The 15,922-nt window shown below is 34.9% G+C and overlaps 1 protein-coding gene across 5 annotated transcripts in view; it reads right to left on the reverse strand.

Annotated features, from left to right (window-relative positions):
• Window positions 1-7,682: 7,682 nt before the first annotated feature.
• Window positions 7,683-15,922, reverse strand: part of PTBP2 (polypyrimidine tract binding protein 2) — an 83,069-nt gene continuing 74,829 nt past the window's right edge. For 3 of the 5 annotated variants that reach the window (XM_043875741.1, XM_043875739.1, XM_043875743.1), the window contains exons 10-14: window positions 15,019-15,052; window positions 14,508-14,600; window positions 9,521-9,737; window positions 9,338-9,415; window positions 7,683-9,175 (exon numbers count right to left, since the gene is read on the reverse strand). In XM_043875741.1, the coding sequence (XP_043731676.1) occupies window positions 9,043-9,175; window positions 9,338-9,415; window positions 9,521-9,737; window positions 14,508-14,600; window positions 15,019-15,052 (555 nt within the window). In that variant the 3' untranslated portion in view covers window positions 7,683-9,042. The remainder of the gene's footprint in view (window positions 9,176-9,337; window positions 9,416-9,520; window positions 9,738-14,507; window positions 14,601-15,018; window positions 15,053-15,922) is intronic. The other 2 variants (XM_043875742.1, XM_043875740.1) reach the window with 1 other exon arrangement.

Consider the following 15,922-nt stretch of genomic DNA (forward strand, 5'->3'; position numbering starts at 1 on the left):
AGAGGATAATGCAGCCTTAGAGTAAGGGTCTTCCTTTTAATGACATCCAACAGGGTATTTTTAGAAGTCTTAATTTTATATTCATTAAAAGTATTTAAAATCAAGTTTTGAGTTTCTTGTAAGGACATGTTTAAACAAATTTAATACTTGTTTGATTTTTTACAATTAACAAAGAACATTTAAAAGAGATATTTTAATAAGCAGGGTAAATTGACCAGTTTTGTCACTCCAACTCAGACCCTTCTCATATATCCATTTTACTCATGATCTTGAGTCCAAGTGCTTTAGCCTGGCCCATAATTTGAACTTTTCATACCAAAATACATTTCTCTACTGCTTCCTTGTGTCATCTCTATATGACCTAGCAATGTTGAACTTTTAGTTTCTCCAGGGTGCCACAATCTTGACTCAGTACTATTTTTTTTTTAACAAACTATTCAGTCTTCAACACTTCCCTTCCTCACCCCTCCCTCTAACCCAGCTCTCAACTATAACTAGTTTACCCTTGGACAACACAAGTTTGGCCTACACAGGTCCACTTAAACATGGGCTTTTTTCAATAAATACATGTTGTAGTACTACAGGATCCTCAGTTGAATCCCCACATGTGGAACCAAAGGTACAGAGGAAGGACTATAAAACTTTATAAGCACCTGACCCCCATGTTGTTCAAGTTTCAAATGTACCTCCAGGAATCCTTACAGATAAAAGTTGAATATATTCTAATAGCACCCCACTGTTGTTTAACTGTTGTGTCCAACTCCTTTGCAATCCCATAAACTGTGGCCCATCAGGCTCCTCTGTCCAGGATGTCCCAGGCAAGAATACTGGAGTAGGTTGCCATCTCTCAGGAGATCTTCCCTACCCAGGGATCGAACCCAGGTCTCCTGCAGTGGCTGTCAGATTCTTTACCACAGAGCCACCTGGGAAGTCAATAGCACCCAGTAATTTTTCCATAAAACTTATTCAACTATACAACTGCTATTATTTCACACCAGACTGAAAGCTTCTTGATAAGAAGGAACTGTGTTTCATGCTTAATCACAGCATCTAGTTAGCATGTAGTATTAATAGTATTTGTTCAAGATGTTAACAGGTCAGTATGGTTTATGTTTCTGGTTAGAAATTCAGGTTTAGAAGTTAGTGGTTCATTTGAAAGCATAATACTGGATGTTTTACACTGACAATCTTTTAAAACTGAAATCTACTTCTTCAGGTGCTCTACTATAATTTTATAAATGTGGACAAATAATTAAACTCAACTACTATCTAACCAAACAAAAACAGGAAAGGAAAAAACTAACAATAAATAATCTATATCATTGTGGTGGACAGAGGAAACAGCCATGGACTTTTGAGTTAAAAAAAAAACCCTCCATTTGTTCAGAAAAACATTACAATCATCTCATCCTAAAATTGATTCAAAAGGTGATTTTTAAAAATATTACTAGATATTCTCAAAGCTGTGTTTCTACAGCAGTTGATATTTTAAAAAGTGCTTGCATGAATTATTGTTTAAAACTAAAAATAATCCTTTTTATTTTGAAAGTATTTTAACATTTGCCATGTTTTATTGCTGGTGCTGTTAATCTATATATTGATTTAGCAATAAATATACCACTGTTACAGAGTGTAATATTTTTAGTATTCATGACTGGTTGAAATTAATGCTATTATTTCAAGAAAGATAAATACCATGCCAAAATTCGAAACTAATGCTCAGGAGAGTATGATTAACAAAAACTATAAAATAAACTATTGGGCATTATCTTCTTAAGCATGATTCCTTTGAAACTCCATGGACGGTAGTCTGCCAGGCTCCACTGCCCATGGGATTTCCCAGATAAGAACACTGGAATGGGCTGCCATTTCCTTTTCCAGGGGATCTTTCTATACGAGGTAGATATTTTCTCTATTTTACAGACGAGAAAATCAAGGCTTTGAAAGGTCTCATAACTACTGGGTAGCAGAAAAAGGTCTTTGAATAGTTTAGTCTAATGTAAATGCCTATGCTTTTTCCAGAAGAAAAAAGTTATAATTTAATGCATTTATAATTATAAAACGCCAAACTTATGCAAGAGACAACTACTGCAATGTAACTATGCTCTTCATGGGGCTGTTTTACTTACATCTTTAAGAAACAACAGTAATTATTCCTTTGAACATATGCACTTTAACTTCTATGAATCGTGATTGAGTGAACTGGAACCACCTTTTAGAACTTTACAAGTGTCCTGATAGGGAGCTCTTTAACCCCAATTCTTTTGACAAATTCTCCTCCACCAGCACTGAACACACTAGCGATAAATACATTAATACTTCAGATTTCCGGATACTTTGGTGGTTTCTACCACCTGGAATTGTTATAATACCACAAGTCAAATAATTTTTAAAAAGGAAGGATTTTAAGCTGAACTAGACAAAAACAGAACATCTAAATATTACATACAATGCAGTATCATTTATCAGTTCATTAACCAGTTGAAAAGACTTTAATTGGTTATAGTTATAAAAACATAAGTCACAGGAGCAAGAAATTAGCTGCAAAGAAGAGACAGATGAAAGGTGAAGAGAAAGATAAATATAAGTGAGAGCTAAAGCAGTAGCAAGGTTGAGAGAGCAATGGGAGTGGTTAAGCAGGAAATACTCAGCAAGACAATGGAGAAAACTGTTAAGTCACAAGAACATGAAAAACTATGTTAAGGGTGTGGGTAATAGCCCCTGAAAGCATAGTATGGCACAGTTGAATTTATATATCACAGCTCTAACTTGAGTTATCAGCAGCATCACTCAATAAGCTTAGGTATTTCAACTATAGAACTTCGCTATTCACTGGCGTGGAGAAAGGAATTGAAGCAGCACTCAATGAATCCAGGGAAGCCCAATGAATAGGCAAGCTGTCCATTTACCAAAATGACTCAAGGGTCATTTTATTATACCATATGATGTAATCGGGGCTTTCCACATGGCTCAGTGGTAAAGAACCCACCGACCCATGCAGGAGATAGAGAAGACTCAGGTTGGATCCCTGGGTCAGGAAGATCCCCTGGAGAAGGAAATGGTAACCAGCTCCAGTATTTTTGCCTGGGAAATCCCACGGACAGAGAAGCCTGGCAGGCTGCAGTCGACGGGGTCACACAGAGTCGGACATGACTGAGTGAGCACACACATATGCAAGCATGATGTAATACAGACAGGGCTTTAGAGTGTTAATTTCAAGTCATTCAACAAAATCAATTCATGTGGAAGATCTTTCATGAACTTGGGATTTATTACTAAATAAAAAAAAAATCATTGATTACTATTATTGGCTATTTACCTATTAACTTGCACACTGAATCTGAATTCCAGTAGTTTTAATTTATGAATAACAGCAGGTCTCTATTTGCTTTAATTAATATACCACATTATAGGACTGAACTGGAAACCCAGGGACCTGTATTCTAATTACAGATAAGTCTATACAAACATGTTGCTAAACTATTCATTTGACCTACCTCAACTACAGGTTAAAACCATATACCTAGGGTCCTTTTCAGCTCTACCGTTATTCCTTAGTGTTATTAACAGTACAGGCCTTTCAAATAACTTGTTAAATTTTCTTTATAATTTTTTCACAAGAAGGAAAAAAGCTGGTTTTCACTGAACTGAAAAGAATGTTCTACCAGCATAGAGCTTTAATGTCCAGATGGGTCACACCTGCCAATCTTGTAAAAACGAAGATTCAGTAAGTCACAGACAAGGCTGAGAGAGTCTGAGTTTCTAATAACTCCCAGGTGATACTAATTGCCCTCGGTACAGGGACAACATTTTGAGTAGCAAAGTTCTAAGATCTGAAGAAATTGTAATGCTGACAAGCTTGGCTAGCCCTGATATTCTTACACAATTGCAACTATGAGCAGGAGTAAAACATGACATGGAAAATATCCCAGAAAGTCTGATGACGTAATATGTCTGGGATTTGTGCTAATACGGGCGGTAAGTGGACAGAAGAACAAGAAACATTTAGTTGGTAACTGAAGCTGAATGATGGAGGTTTGTTACTGTTTTCTAAGCACTAACACCAATTAAGGGGAATACTCTTTCTGTCCACTGAAATGAGAGGGAGGCATTAAGTTGCACCAAGGGCAGCTATAATCTAAAGCTAGAAAGGGTATATCTGTATTTGAGGATCTCACACATAAAAATTTCTTGTTTAGTTTTCACAACTTTGCCTTAGAAGAAACTTGAGACTCAAAAAACTTAAACAATATTTACTGAAGGAATTGATTTAAAAATCTTAAAACTGGTTAAATGTCATAAGATTTGGTAAGGAGCCATTAATGTTCAGACATCCTAATCTTAAAAAAATTTTAAAGTGTGTTGAACAAAATATTGTACCATTTAAACATAAATTTTGCAGTATTTTTTTTAAAGCCATAGACTACAGAACAAATTCCTTTTGGAAACAACCACTGAGTTTAAAACATACTAAATTCAAGGTAATGATTACCTGTAGAAGGGGTATATGGGGGTTAAGATCAGAGAGAGTACAAAAATGATGTCAGTTCAATCTGTTTTGTCATACATTAAAATTACACAAAGTATGGAAAGTATTAGGCAGCAAGAGTAAGTGTGCACAGGTGTTTATTATATGCTCTTCATGTTTTTCTGCATATTTGAATACTTCATTTTGTCTTTAATGTGGGGCAACCTCTTCTTGTCTTTAACATTTGTACATTATTTGTAAAATATAAAACAAAAAAAAGATAAAGGGAATAAGTGTATTTAGGAAAATAAAGAGTAACTCCAAAATTAAAGGTTTTGATAATTGGTACACATACTCTAATCCTGTGACTTAAAATTGAGATTTTTCTCCTGAATATGTCTTGAAACAGATATTTAGCCAAAATAGAAACCCATGTATGTTCAATTTCCCTGAACAGTTCCATATCCTTTTCTCCTGAATGAAAAACATGTTTTCAGATTTACGCTATTTAAAAATACTAAGGCAGTGAGGCCATCCTGACGTCCGAGCTGCTCTAGACCACCTTCCCTCTCACAGAGCTCCAGGACAAGGGTTAGGGTTATCTCCAAGTTGCGCAGCACCTTTAAAGGTGTGTACATAGAAGATCTAATTTTTAATGAAGTTCCCAATTACGGATCTATGGTTTTATTACTGGGCTACCAAATAATTCAAACAGGAAATATAAGGCTAAATCCAGTCTCCTTTCATTTGGCTTTGGGATGCATTATAGACTTGCTTTCTACATCTTTTTGCTTTACCAGATGCAACACTTTTTAAAAACATGAAAATATTCCTCTGTAGCAAAAAGAAAGACATCAGGGTATTATTTATTGCTGGTAACTCGATCTGGCAGACATGAAACTGGCATTGCAACTTTTCCTCCTACAAATTTATCAAGTGCATAGTATTTCTTCATTCATACTATTTGAACTTCACAGTACCCTGTGAGGTGGGAAAAGCAGAATTTATTGCCTACATTTTATATAAATACATAAGGGATACTAAGACTTAGAAAAGTAACTTTTCCTTTTCCTTCAAACTGTATGGTGACCCAAAATAGAACTAATGAACAAATTAACCACCACATAATTAATAAAATTCATAAGGTTAATATTAAAATTATATTTTGAAGTTAAAATGCCTCTAAAGTATTAGTATCTCTAATGTTAACTAAATATAATGATTCCTTATTATCCCTTGTTAAGCTAGGGTGTTCTCAGTTGCTTTCAAATACTAAATTAGATTTCTAACATTAAATATACATGAATCCATTCCTCAAGTAGGTATTTAAAAAAAAATCTATGTAAAAAAAAAATCAATTTTTCTCTGTTGTAGAAAAAAAAAATCAAGTTATCTCTTTAATATTCAAGGAAAGGCCTCTAGGAACAAGCAGTGTATCTTAAGAACAGGTCATTGTTAGCTAGTTCATTCCTCTTATCTTAGAGATATCTAAGAGGTAAGACAGAGGCATCTAAGTGGTAATAATGACAAGGACAAAGCTGTTTTCACATTAACACTTAAAATAATTTACTATATGCTAAGGACTGAGTTAATATATGAAAATATTCTAGAATGTCAAAACTCCCACTTCATGGGCTTGAACTTTGGAAGGAAGGTTGCACTGGAGTGCACTGTAGAAAGCTGAAGAATCTGTTACTCCTAGGCAGGAAAAACTTGGGCTTCTGGTCACTCCCCCCTCAGAGACAATGGGAACTCTTCCCAGCTCAGTAAGGAAGCAACCTCATTTCCCACACACATTTCAGGACCTCTGTTTTCTTCTTACAAGCCAATCCCCGCTGCCGTAAGGGACTATCTGAAAAGGGGTAGCACCTACTTGATTCCCTGGTGGCTCAGATGGTAAAGAGTCTGTCTGCAATGCAGGAGACCGGGGTTCGATTCCTGGGTTGGGAAGATTCCCTAGAGATGGAAATGGCAGCCCACTCCAGTATTTTTGCCTGGAGAATTCCATGGACAGAGGAGCCTGGAGGAGTACAGTCCAGGAGGTCACAAAGAGCTGGACACAACAGATCGACTTTCACTTCACTTCAGATATTTCAACTACTGCCCCAATCATTCTGAGAAAAACTTCACCTGAAGAAACTGCTCAATTACTAGTCATTCATGGTACAGGCTTTTTTTTTTTTTTTTAAATAGATATTAGGCACATCTACTGTTGCTAGAGTTCTTCTGTACTACAATGATACTTGAAAAAAAATTTGATTACTTAGCTTTCAAATCACCCTCATGTTAACTCAAATGTACACAATTATTTTTATTTACTAGACTCTCTTTTTTGGAGATGACTAATTATTGCATTAATATAGCACACTGAAAGGTGCTGCATACTCTGTTTGTTTTTAATTTCCCTAATGTGTGAGTTTTGCATATTTGTCAGTTATAACAGAACAAACTTAAGGAACATGAGTAACTGCAAAGTTATCTGACACCAATATGCCTAACTACTGACAAAAGTGAACCCCCCCAAAATATTTTAATACAAAATAGTACCCTAACTGAAACCATTTAAAAAGTGAAAACGGTAATATCACAAATTACCCTTAAGTTTTTAAATACCCTAATGTGCATCTTCCCTCCCACCCAAAGCAAAAGCAGATGGTGTGATTCTGTTTCTTCTCAGTAACATCAAGTATCCTTTGTTAAAACTCACAAAGTAGGAAATCTTTAGCAGACACAAAAGATGAAAGATGAAACTGCAGCAAGAAAGCATGGCAAATCCAAAAGATCTATTAGTGCAGAAGTCTACTGGAAAAAAAACAACAACAACAAAAGAGATAGAAAGAATTAACAAGATACAATAAAAGTTATGTCTTTAAAGCAGTAGATTGTAACAGGGTGGGAAATGTTTGTGTCCTCCTGAAAAGCAGTTACCATCTTTCAAATTAAAAAAAAAAAAAACAGCTGGTATATTTTCACAGCATCTAGATTTATTTATGGTATAAAGTCATAGAATTGTATTACTATTACTCCTTTCCCACCCTGGCAGAGAATAAACATGAATTCAGAAGCACAGTGGAGTGAAAACAAAGAGAGAGAAAAGGCAGCAGAGAAAGACAGAAGAGGTGAGTACAGAGCTACAGAAGTGTTTATTGAGCATGCTACAGAGGTAAGCAGAGTACACACAAAAGGAAATTAAACAACCATCAAACCTCCCAACTTTGTTAGAAAATTAATTTTTAATTGTGCCGCTTTCAAACTATACTGAATTTTACATTTCTAAAGATGTAAAAACTCAACTAATAGAAAATATACATGACCATTCTGTCTACATAGATAACAGAATCTATGAATCTTGAAACTAAGTACATCAATTTCAAAAAAGTATTGGTCATTTAAACAGAATCAACAATTCAGATTGACAATAACTGTTCAAATTAATTTGACCTGTAGATTCTGAGCCATGTTTTTATTAAAGTCAGATCTATTCCTAAATACAAAATATTTTGAAGATTTATTAAAACTGAATATTACAATGCAAGGTAAATTAAGACTAAAGGCACATAAACTTTGGTCCCACCTGGTTGTCAGTTTTAGAAAACTGCCACAAAATTAATCTTCCTGCAAATTTTTGCAGTACACTTTCTTTTATCTTTGAAAAATACATGCACCAGTTCCTGAACTAGCTAGACCGGTCTGCACATGCTCAGAAATCCACAACCATATTCCAAATCTTAATTACAAACTAAGGATGGCAATATATATTTAAATGCACATAAGTCATGTCAACTTCAAAAACATCTACGAAAAATATTCAGCCACAAACAAGACATTACTTAGTGCTGACATTTATATGATACGTCCCACAAGAGTGTGTACAAAAAGGTTAAGATTCCACAATGCTTTTCCACATAGGGCTCAAACTTACAGAAATCACTTTGTTGTCTTAAGAAAGTAATACTCTGCATCTTGTTAATTTTAACTAATGCCTACATTCATAACTGAATCTAGACCAGAATTGTGAGATATAAAAGGCCAATGTTTTTTTAAAGCAATAAAGCCTAAGGTAGTAAAAACTGAAAAAAAAAAGCTGCTTTATTCTTTCAGTATCATGTATCTTATCTGATTAAATAAAGAAATATGACAAGCCAATAATTCAAAATAAGTTCCAAGCAGGAGGAAAAAAAAACTTAACCTTTTTACACACCCCTGCCTAAACATATTGTTAATTCCCATTTAACAATGTGCCCTAGACAACCAATTCCTTTTTTCTAGTAAATGCACAATAGCAACACTAGTTTCCTTTTTAAGGCACGTATGTCAACTAAGTTGAAAAAGGAAAGTAAAATTAAACTAAAATTTCAAACAGACAAAAATGGCTTCCCTACAGAACAGATGAAAGAGAGCAGTTAATAACTCTGCCTTTACATACGCCATTTCATTTTATAACCAAGGAATGATAACAGCATGGAAAAAAAAAACAACAAAAAATCAAACTCTGGTCCCCACTTTTCTGAACAGTCAATAGGTGATGACACCAAACAATGTGATTCACCCTCAATCTTCATCTCCCCCGCTTTTTAAATTGTTGACTTGGAGAAAGACACTCTCAGATGATGGTTTTCACCAAGGTTATAATTATGAAGATCAATCAAGGCCTGAATAGCTTCTTCCACTGTTGCCATCTGAAGAAGAGCCATTTTGTGATCTCTTCTGAAACAAAATTATAAAATTAGATACTTCATAAAAATCAGAATGGCTTAAATACTTTTGCTCATTCCAGGATCAAAAGATATCTAGAAATGAAAACAACTACTCGAAGAAAACTTTTACTTCTATCAAGTCACTAATTTAAAGACAAGAAAGCTTGCTTACTGAAAAAACTTAAATGCTTTCACAGTGCCCCCAGTGTTAGCAAACAGTGTTCGGAGATCTTCTTCTGCTACTGAAGGACTGGGAAAATTAGATGGAAAAAAGAGTAAAAACATTATTAAAAAATTTTATATTTTATTCCTAAAATGTATATCCTTAATAAACTACTCTGTCTTTAATACTTACGGGATATTGGATAGGTGAAGGGTTGCAGAAGGAGGGAAAATATTCTGAAAATTTTTGGATCCAGGTTTCTTAAAACGATGCAATGGGGAATTACCAAAATCTTTTGTTAGCCCTTGATCATCAAGTCCCTCTCGAGGTAGTTGTACAGTCTGATGTTTAGACAGAGTAACACGAATAATTTTTCCATACATCTTCTGTCCATTAAGATGATTCATGGCTATAAAGAGGAAGAATGCCTATTAATAAACAATATCACCATTCAAAGCAAAAATATTACAATAATTCTTAGAATAGTTGAAATACCTAATTTTGCTATGGTTTTAAAATGAATCATGAATTTACAATAGCCACTGGTGACAAAACAAATTCATCTGCACTCAACAAGGCACTGAGGCAAAGAAGCCAGCTTCTTTCATAGAATGAAAATCCAGAATGAGTATCTTCCTTGACAGGCCTGCTGATAATGCCCCAGAAACTTTTAACTTTTTCTCCCTTCTGCTCAATATCCTAACTGCCAAGTCCTATGAAACCCTTCCTCCTAATTATCCCTCAAATTCATCTATTTCTACACTTTCCACTGCCATTACTTTTTATCTGTATAACTCAAATCAGTCTCCCAATTTGTCTTGTTGGATTTTTCTCTGTGTTCCCCCATTCTTACAAATCTGTATCACTACCTGCTTAAAATCCTTAGGGATGAAGACTCAACTTATTCTTCAACATATCTTCTACATTTCTCAGTCTGACCCTAACATCTTTCTCAAACCTCCTGGAATGAATATTTTATTGATATTTTATAATACTAGTAACTTTCTTAGTGTTGAGAATCAAATGGTAAGATAAGAACCATCCTGACCCTCATGGAACTTACAGTATCTTAGTACTATCCTCCTTGTACTTAAGTTTTCAGGTGTACAAAACATTTTTTTTAAGCAAATACTAGTGTTTTATCTTTAGCCTAATGCATGCTTTTCTATTTATAGCAATTTCCTATCTCCTTCACTATCTTTCCTAAGTTATTCGTCTGTGTTACTTCCTAAAGAGGACTCTTTCTTCACTCTTCAGAAAAGGTTCAGAACCTTACTAGATAGTCCCCATACAGTTCTATTTCTTTTTATAAATTCAACACATTTTCATTATTATCCTCGTTCAGACTGTAAGATACAGGAAAGCAGGAACCAGTGTCTCTACCCCAGCACACAGCACAGTGCCTAAACACAGAACATCACATGCCTACTTCTTGAGGCAGCAGCTGGGTTACTTTTGAACTAAATGAACTGGTCTGAGATTAGAGAACAGTTATATGTTTTATGTTTTATTCAAGTAGTCACAACTGAAGAAAACCATGTCATAAGTCATATAGTTTAGCTAAACTGAATGTCTATTTGACTACTCAAATCAAAGTATTAGAGTATTAACAACAGAGAGGTAAAGGCAATATGGAAGAGCAGGGAATTGAGAACAAAATCCCTACTCTCAAATGTTTTTAATTTGATTAGTACACTACAGTACACAGTCTGACACAGGAGATACCCAGAACTTGTTAAATCCATGCATCTTGTCATACTTACTTGTATAGAATAAACCAGTTAAATATAAAACAGGTCTGAAAAGGAAAATGCTATAAAAGTATAAGGTACCATTCTGAAAAATCTTTTTCATTTATAGCTTCCCTAATTTGTAAAAACAAACTTACTCTCCCAATTATAAGACAAAGAGGTACTAAGGATGTAACGTACAACATGACAAATATATTTAACACTGCTGTATGTTATAAATACTCCCGCTATAGCACATTTTGCTAGAGAGTAGGTAAAGATCTATTATGAAAAACTTAGTATACTTTTGAGATGGCAGCTACACATGGTCTAAAAACAGTTGAGGCTCTTTTGTAAGTAGTTCTTGAAAATATGAATTGGAGAAATAATTATTTTAACAAAGAACTACTCTTTGGTACTTAGAATTCATTTAATCACTGAAGATCAGTATACTATTTCAAACATAATTTACAAATTCTATTATTCCTAAACTACCTAATTTAAGAAAATTCTAGTATATTAGTTAAATAGGCTATAGTAGAAATGGAAACATCTTTAATGTTTGCAAATTTTAAAACTCTGGTCTAAAATGATTTAACAGGGCCTTTAAGATTTGCAATAATTCCATTCACACTTGAATACTACTGACTATACCTTGCCATTTATTTCTCCCATACTACTTTCTGAGCATAAAAATATTTGCTTATATTATAAAACAACTGAGTATATTTCCCAAATAGAGTCCCATGAAAACCAAAAAGAACAGAGTCCATAAACAAAGTATATTATATTAAAAAAAGTTTCACTTATTTTTTTCCATAGCACATCCTAGTTTTGCATAGGATTTGTGTTTTAAAGGATTTAATGGTGTGAGTCCGTTTATGGACATATACTTCAAGAAAGCAAAATCTAACCTAGCAGCAATGAGAAATTTGCCACTACACATAGTCCAAAAACTATGTCATGCTATTAGTAAGCAAAGCTTTAGTGAAAAGATAAAAATTTTATCTTTTATAATTTATAAAAATTAGCCATAAAAGATTTTAAAATGTAAGTAAATACTGTTAGGCAGTGAATTGTATTATCCCAAACTTCATATACTGAAGCTTTAACCCCTCAATGTGACTATCTGGAGGCAGGGCCTTTACAGACAGAATTCAGGTTAAAAGAGGTCATAAGGGTGAGGCCCTAATCCAGTAAGACTGATGTCCTTGTAAGTACAGGAAAGGATATCAGCACCTCAGAGGCTGAGGAAGGCTCCCAGGAAAGGCCATGTGAGGACACATGGAGAAGGAAGCCAGTCTGCAAGCCAGGAAGGAAAGTCCTCTCCAGAAACCAAATCTGTTGTCACCTAACTACTGGTCTCCAGAACTTAAGAAAACAAATTTCTGTTTTTTTAGTCACTCAGTTTGTTGCATTTTGTTATGGCAGCCCAAGCAGACTAATACAAGTATAGTAAGAATTAAAGCATCACTTATTTAAACAGTCCTTCTATAAAAAACCAAAAAGTATCCGGGAGAATTTGATGAACAGGTACTTTCAACCATAATGACTGTGTATCCCTTATTTATTAAGGGTAATGTGGAAAGACTGAAAGCAAAAGGAGAAGGGGGTGGCAGAGAATGAGATCGTTAGATAGCATCACTGATTTAAAGGATGTGAATTTGAGCAAACTCTGGTAGACAGCGGAAGACAGAGGAGCCTGGCGTGCAGAGAATCGAACACAACTTGGCAACTAACTGAACAACAAACCACCCACAGCTCACACAGTGAGAAAAAAGAAATAAAAATTTGAGAATGCTTTGTCAACTATGAAACACTGTAAAAGACTTCTTATAAAGTACATAAAGATAATGGCAATGACTATCCCTAACCAGAGTACAGAAATGTACATAAGGAGAAAAAGAAGAAAAGAATAATGGGCATCTATGACATAATCAAGCAGCTTCCCTGGGGGCTCAGGTGGTAAAAAAATCTGCCTGCAATGCAGGAGGAGACCTGGCTTTGATCCCCAGGTCAGGAATATCCCTGGAGAAGGGAGTGGCAACCCACTCTAGTATTCTTGCATTTCATGCAAGAACATTTCATGGACAGAGGAGACTGGCAGGCTACAGTCCATGGAGTCGCAAAGAGTTATATAGGACTGAATGACTAACACACACACAGACACACGACGACACAATCAGCACTTTTATATAATTTCCACTAAAGATAGACATCTCCATTTTTTTAAATTGAAAGCCAGATATGTAAAATTTTACACATTGCCTGCTGCTGCTGCTGTCACTTCAGTCGTGTTCGAGTCTGTGCGAACCCACAGAAAGCAACCCACCAGGCTCCTCCGTCCCTGGGATTCTCTAGGCAAGAATACTGGAGTGGGTTGCCATTTCCTTCTCCAATGCATGAAAGTGAAAAGTGAAAATGAAGTCACTCAGTTGTGTCTGACGCTTATCTACACCATGGACTATAGCCTATCAGGTTCTTCCGTCCACGGAATTTCCCAGGCAAGAGTCCTGGTGTGGGTTGCTGGTAATACATTGCCTGGGCTACCCTAACAGTTGGTAAGAAACTGAATTTCAAACTTCTACCTGAAGCCAAAGACTAAAAGGTCTGGTTTATCATGTTGTTAGTCTGTGAGTCTCACTGGATATAATAGCAAAAATACACCAGTTTTTACACCAAAAATGGTAAATTTCAAAATTAATAATGTGAATACACATGGTCTGAGGTACCATCATCCCCGAATCTTAATGAACAGAATTATAAGCTAAGATCATACTGACATTTACAGTCAATCACACTGTGAATATGCAACTACCTTCTGGATTTACGTGATTTGGCTTTGTGTATGAAGTTGAATGAGATGCTAATTAAGTGATCAATTATTTATCTAATAATCTAAGTGAAACTTGTTGAAGTACATTTTAAGGTTCCAAAAAGGATTAAAGTGGGGCACTTGGTTTAAGTTTTTCATTTTATAGTAACCTGGTATCTCTAAAATACACTTCATGTAACTCTACTAAGTTCAGTCAAATACTTTCAAATGACCTTAGAAGAATTAAAATTAACATGGCGTTAATCTGGATTCTATGGACTATATAAACAGTTAACTTCAATTATAGGGAGTAACCAGAAATGAAAAATGCTTAGAATCTTTTAATACGTGTATCATAATTCTTAGGTGAAACTGTTATTTCAATCTTGAAGGCAAAACCTTTTTCCATTAAACTCCAAGCAAGAAATGGTAAGAGAATAGCACAAAAATACAAATATGTTTATCACGTACAACTATTCACATTAAAATGTGAAAATTAACATGACACTGTGAACCCTGGCTATTAATAAACGGTTTCTTACTGATATAAAGAAGTTTGTTTTTATTCACAGGTTTACATTATACATTTGAAATCAGATTGAAGCCATATAGATGACACATAGTTGAATCTTACCCAGTTGTGACTGGTTTCCATCAGCCATCTGTATTAGAGCACTGTCTTTCTTATTGTACAAAATCTTCACACGCTGCACATCTCCATAAACACCTTTTTTGGAGTCACAGAGAGGTAATCCAAAAATGGAATTAATTTTTACATGCAAGTTAGCTAAAGATTATCTTTCTGACATATTAATGAAACATTCAGACATCAACATGATCACTCATTCAAACTCATCATTCTCACAAATGAATAAAGAAGATCAAGATTTTGAACAGTGAATTTTGAAAAGAATAATTTCTGATAAACCCTCAAAGCTATGTGAATGATATTAAATTAAAGACCATGCAAAATAAATCAGCATGCATTAAAACAAATTTTGTGTCTATGGAAAGTTTTAAATAGCAAAGAAAAATAGCAAAAGATTTACTATTCAACTTTAAGCCAAAGTGCTAGCTACAAATAAGAATTAAGGTGAAACAAAAATCAAATCAATAATAAAAGTATAGTGCTAACAATAACATACCGAAGAGGGTAAACAGACTTTGGGGCGTAACCATCTTTAGAAGGAGAGAAGAGCAAGCAGCGTAAGACAAGAAGAGAGAAGAGTCGAGGAAGAGCGGAGATGAACAGATCATCCATAACGAAGGGTGGTTCCCGCAGAATGGTGAGGTGGTCATGGATCATGGTTCAAGGCGGTTAATTGGGGCAAGTTGGTCCGAGGAACATTTGTTCAAGCACAGAAGCATGAACATAGGGAATGGAGACAGGGAATGAAGACAAGGACAAGGAAAATAAAGGATAAGACAGGGAAGGGAATGGGCATTTGGGAAAAGACAAGGAAAGGGAAGGTGAACACACAGGGAAAAGGATGAAATGGGGAAGGGAAACAGCAATGCAGAAGAAAAAAATAAGGAATTGGGGAACAAAAAAAAAATAAAATATAGGTCAGTACATAGGAAATGCAGGATTTGGTCAGAAAATGGTTGGTTTATGTACTGTACAAGAAAAACTGAGTAAAATGTAGTCATCCAAGACAAATATGGGTAAAGTACATCTATATCAAAGAGTAAATTACAGCATTTCATCTCAACATAGGGAAGGAAAGCATGCATAGGAATTTTAAACTTTGAACTTTTAACTGCATAAGCATGGCTGGTTATGAAATGCAGGCAAAATTCTTAAAAAGAAAAACAAAGGCACTCTGATTCAAACATTTTAGCATGCACAACTGTGAATGACTATAGTATTAAATGATAAAATAGCTTAATGTTCGTATTAACAGAGGCCGATTAAAAATGAAACAAATATTCAAATTAGACATCATAAACTGATACATAGAGCTTCCCACATTTCATACCAGCTTCCATAGCAATCAAAATAAAATATACCAGACATAAAATGTACAACTAAAGAAAATAACTCAGCAA

The sequence above is a fragment of the Cervus elaphus genome, chromosome 20 (assembly GCF_910594005.1).
Source record: "Cervus elaphus chromosome 20, mCerEla1.1, whole genome shotgun sequence".
NCBI classification, from domain to species: domain Eukaryota; kingdom Metazoa; phylum Chordata; class Mammalia; order Artiodactyla; family Cervidae; genus Cervus; species Cervus elaphus.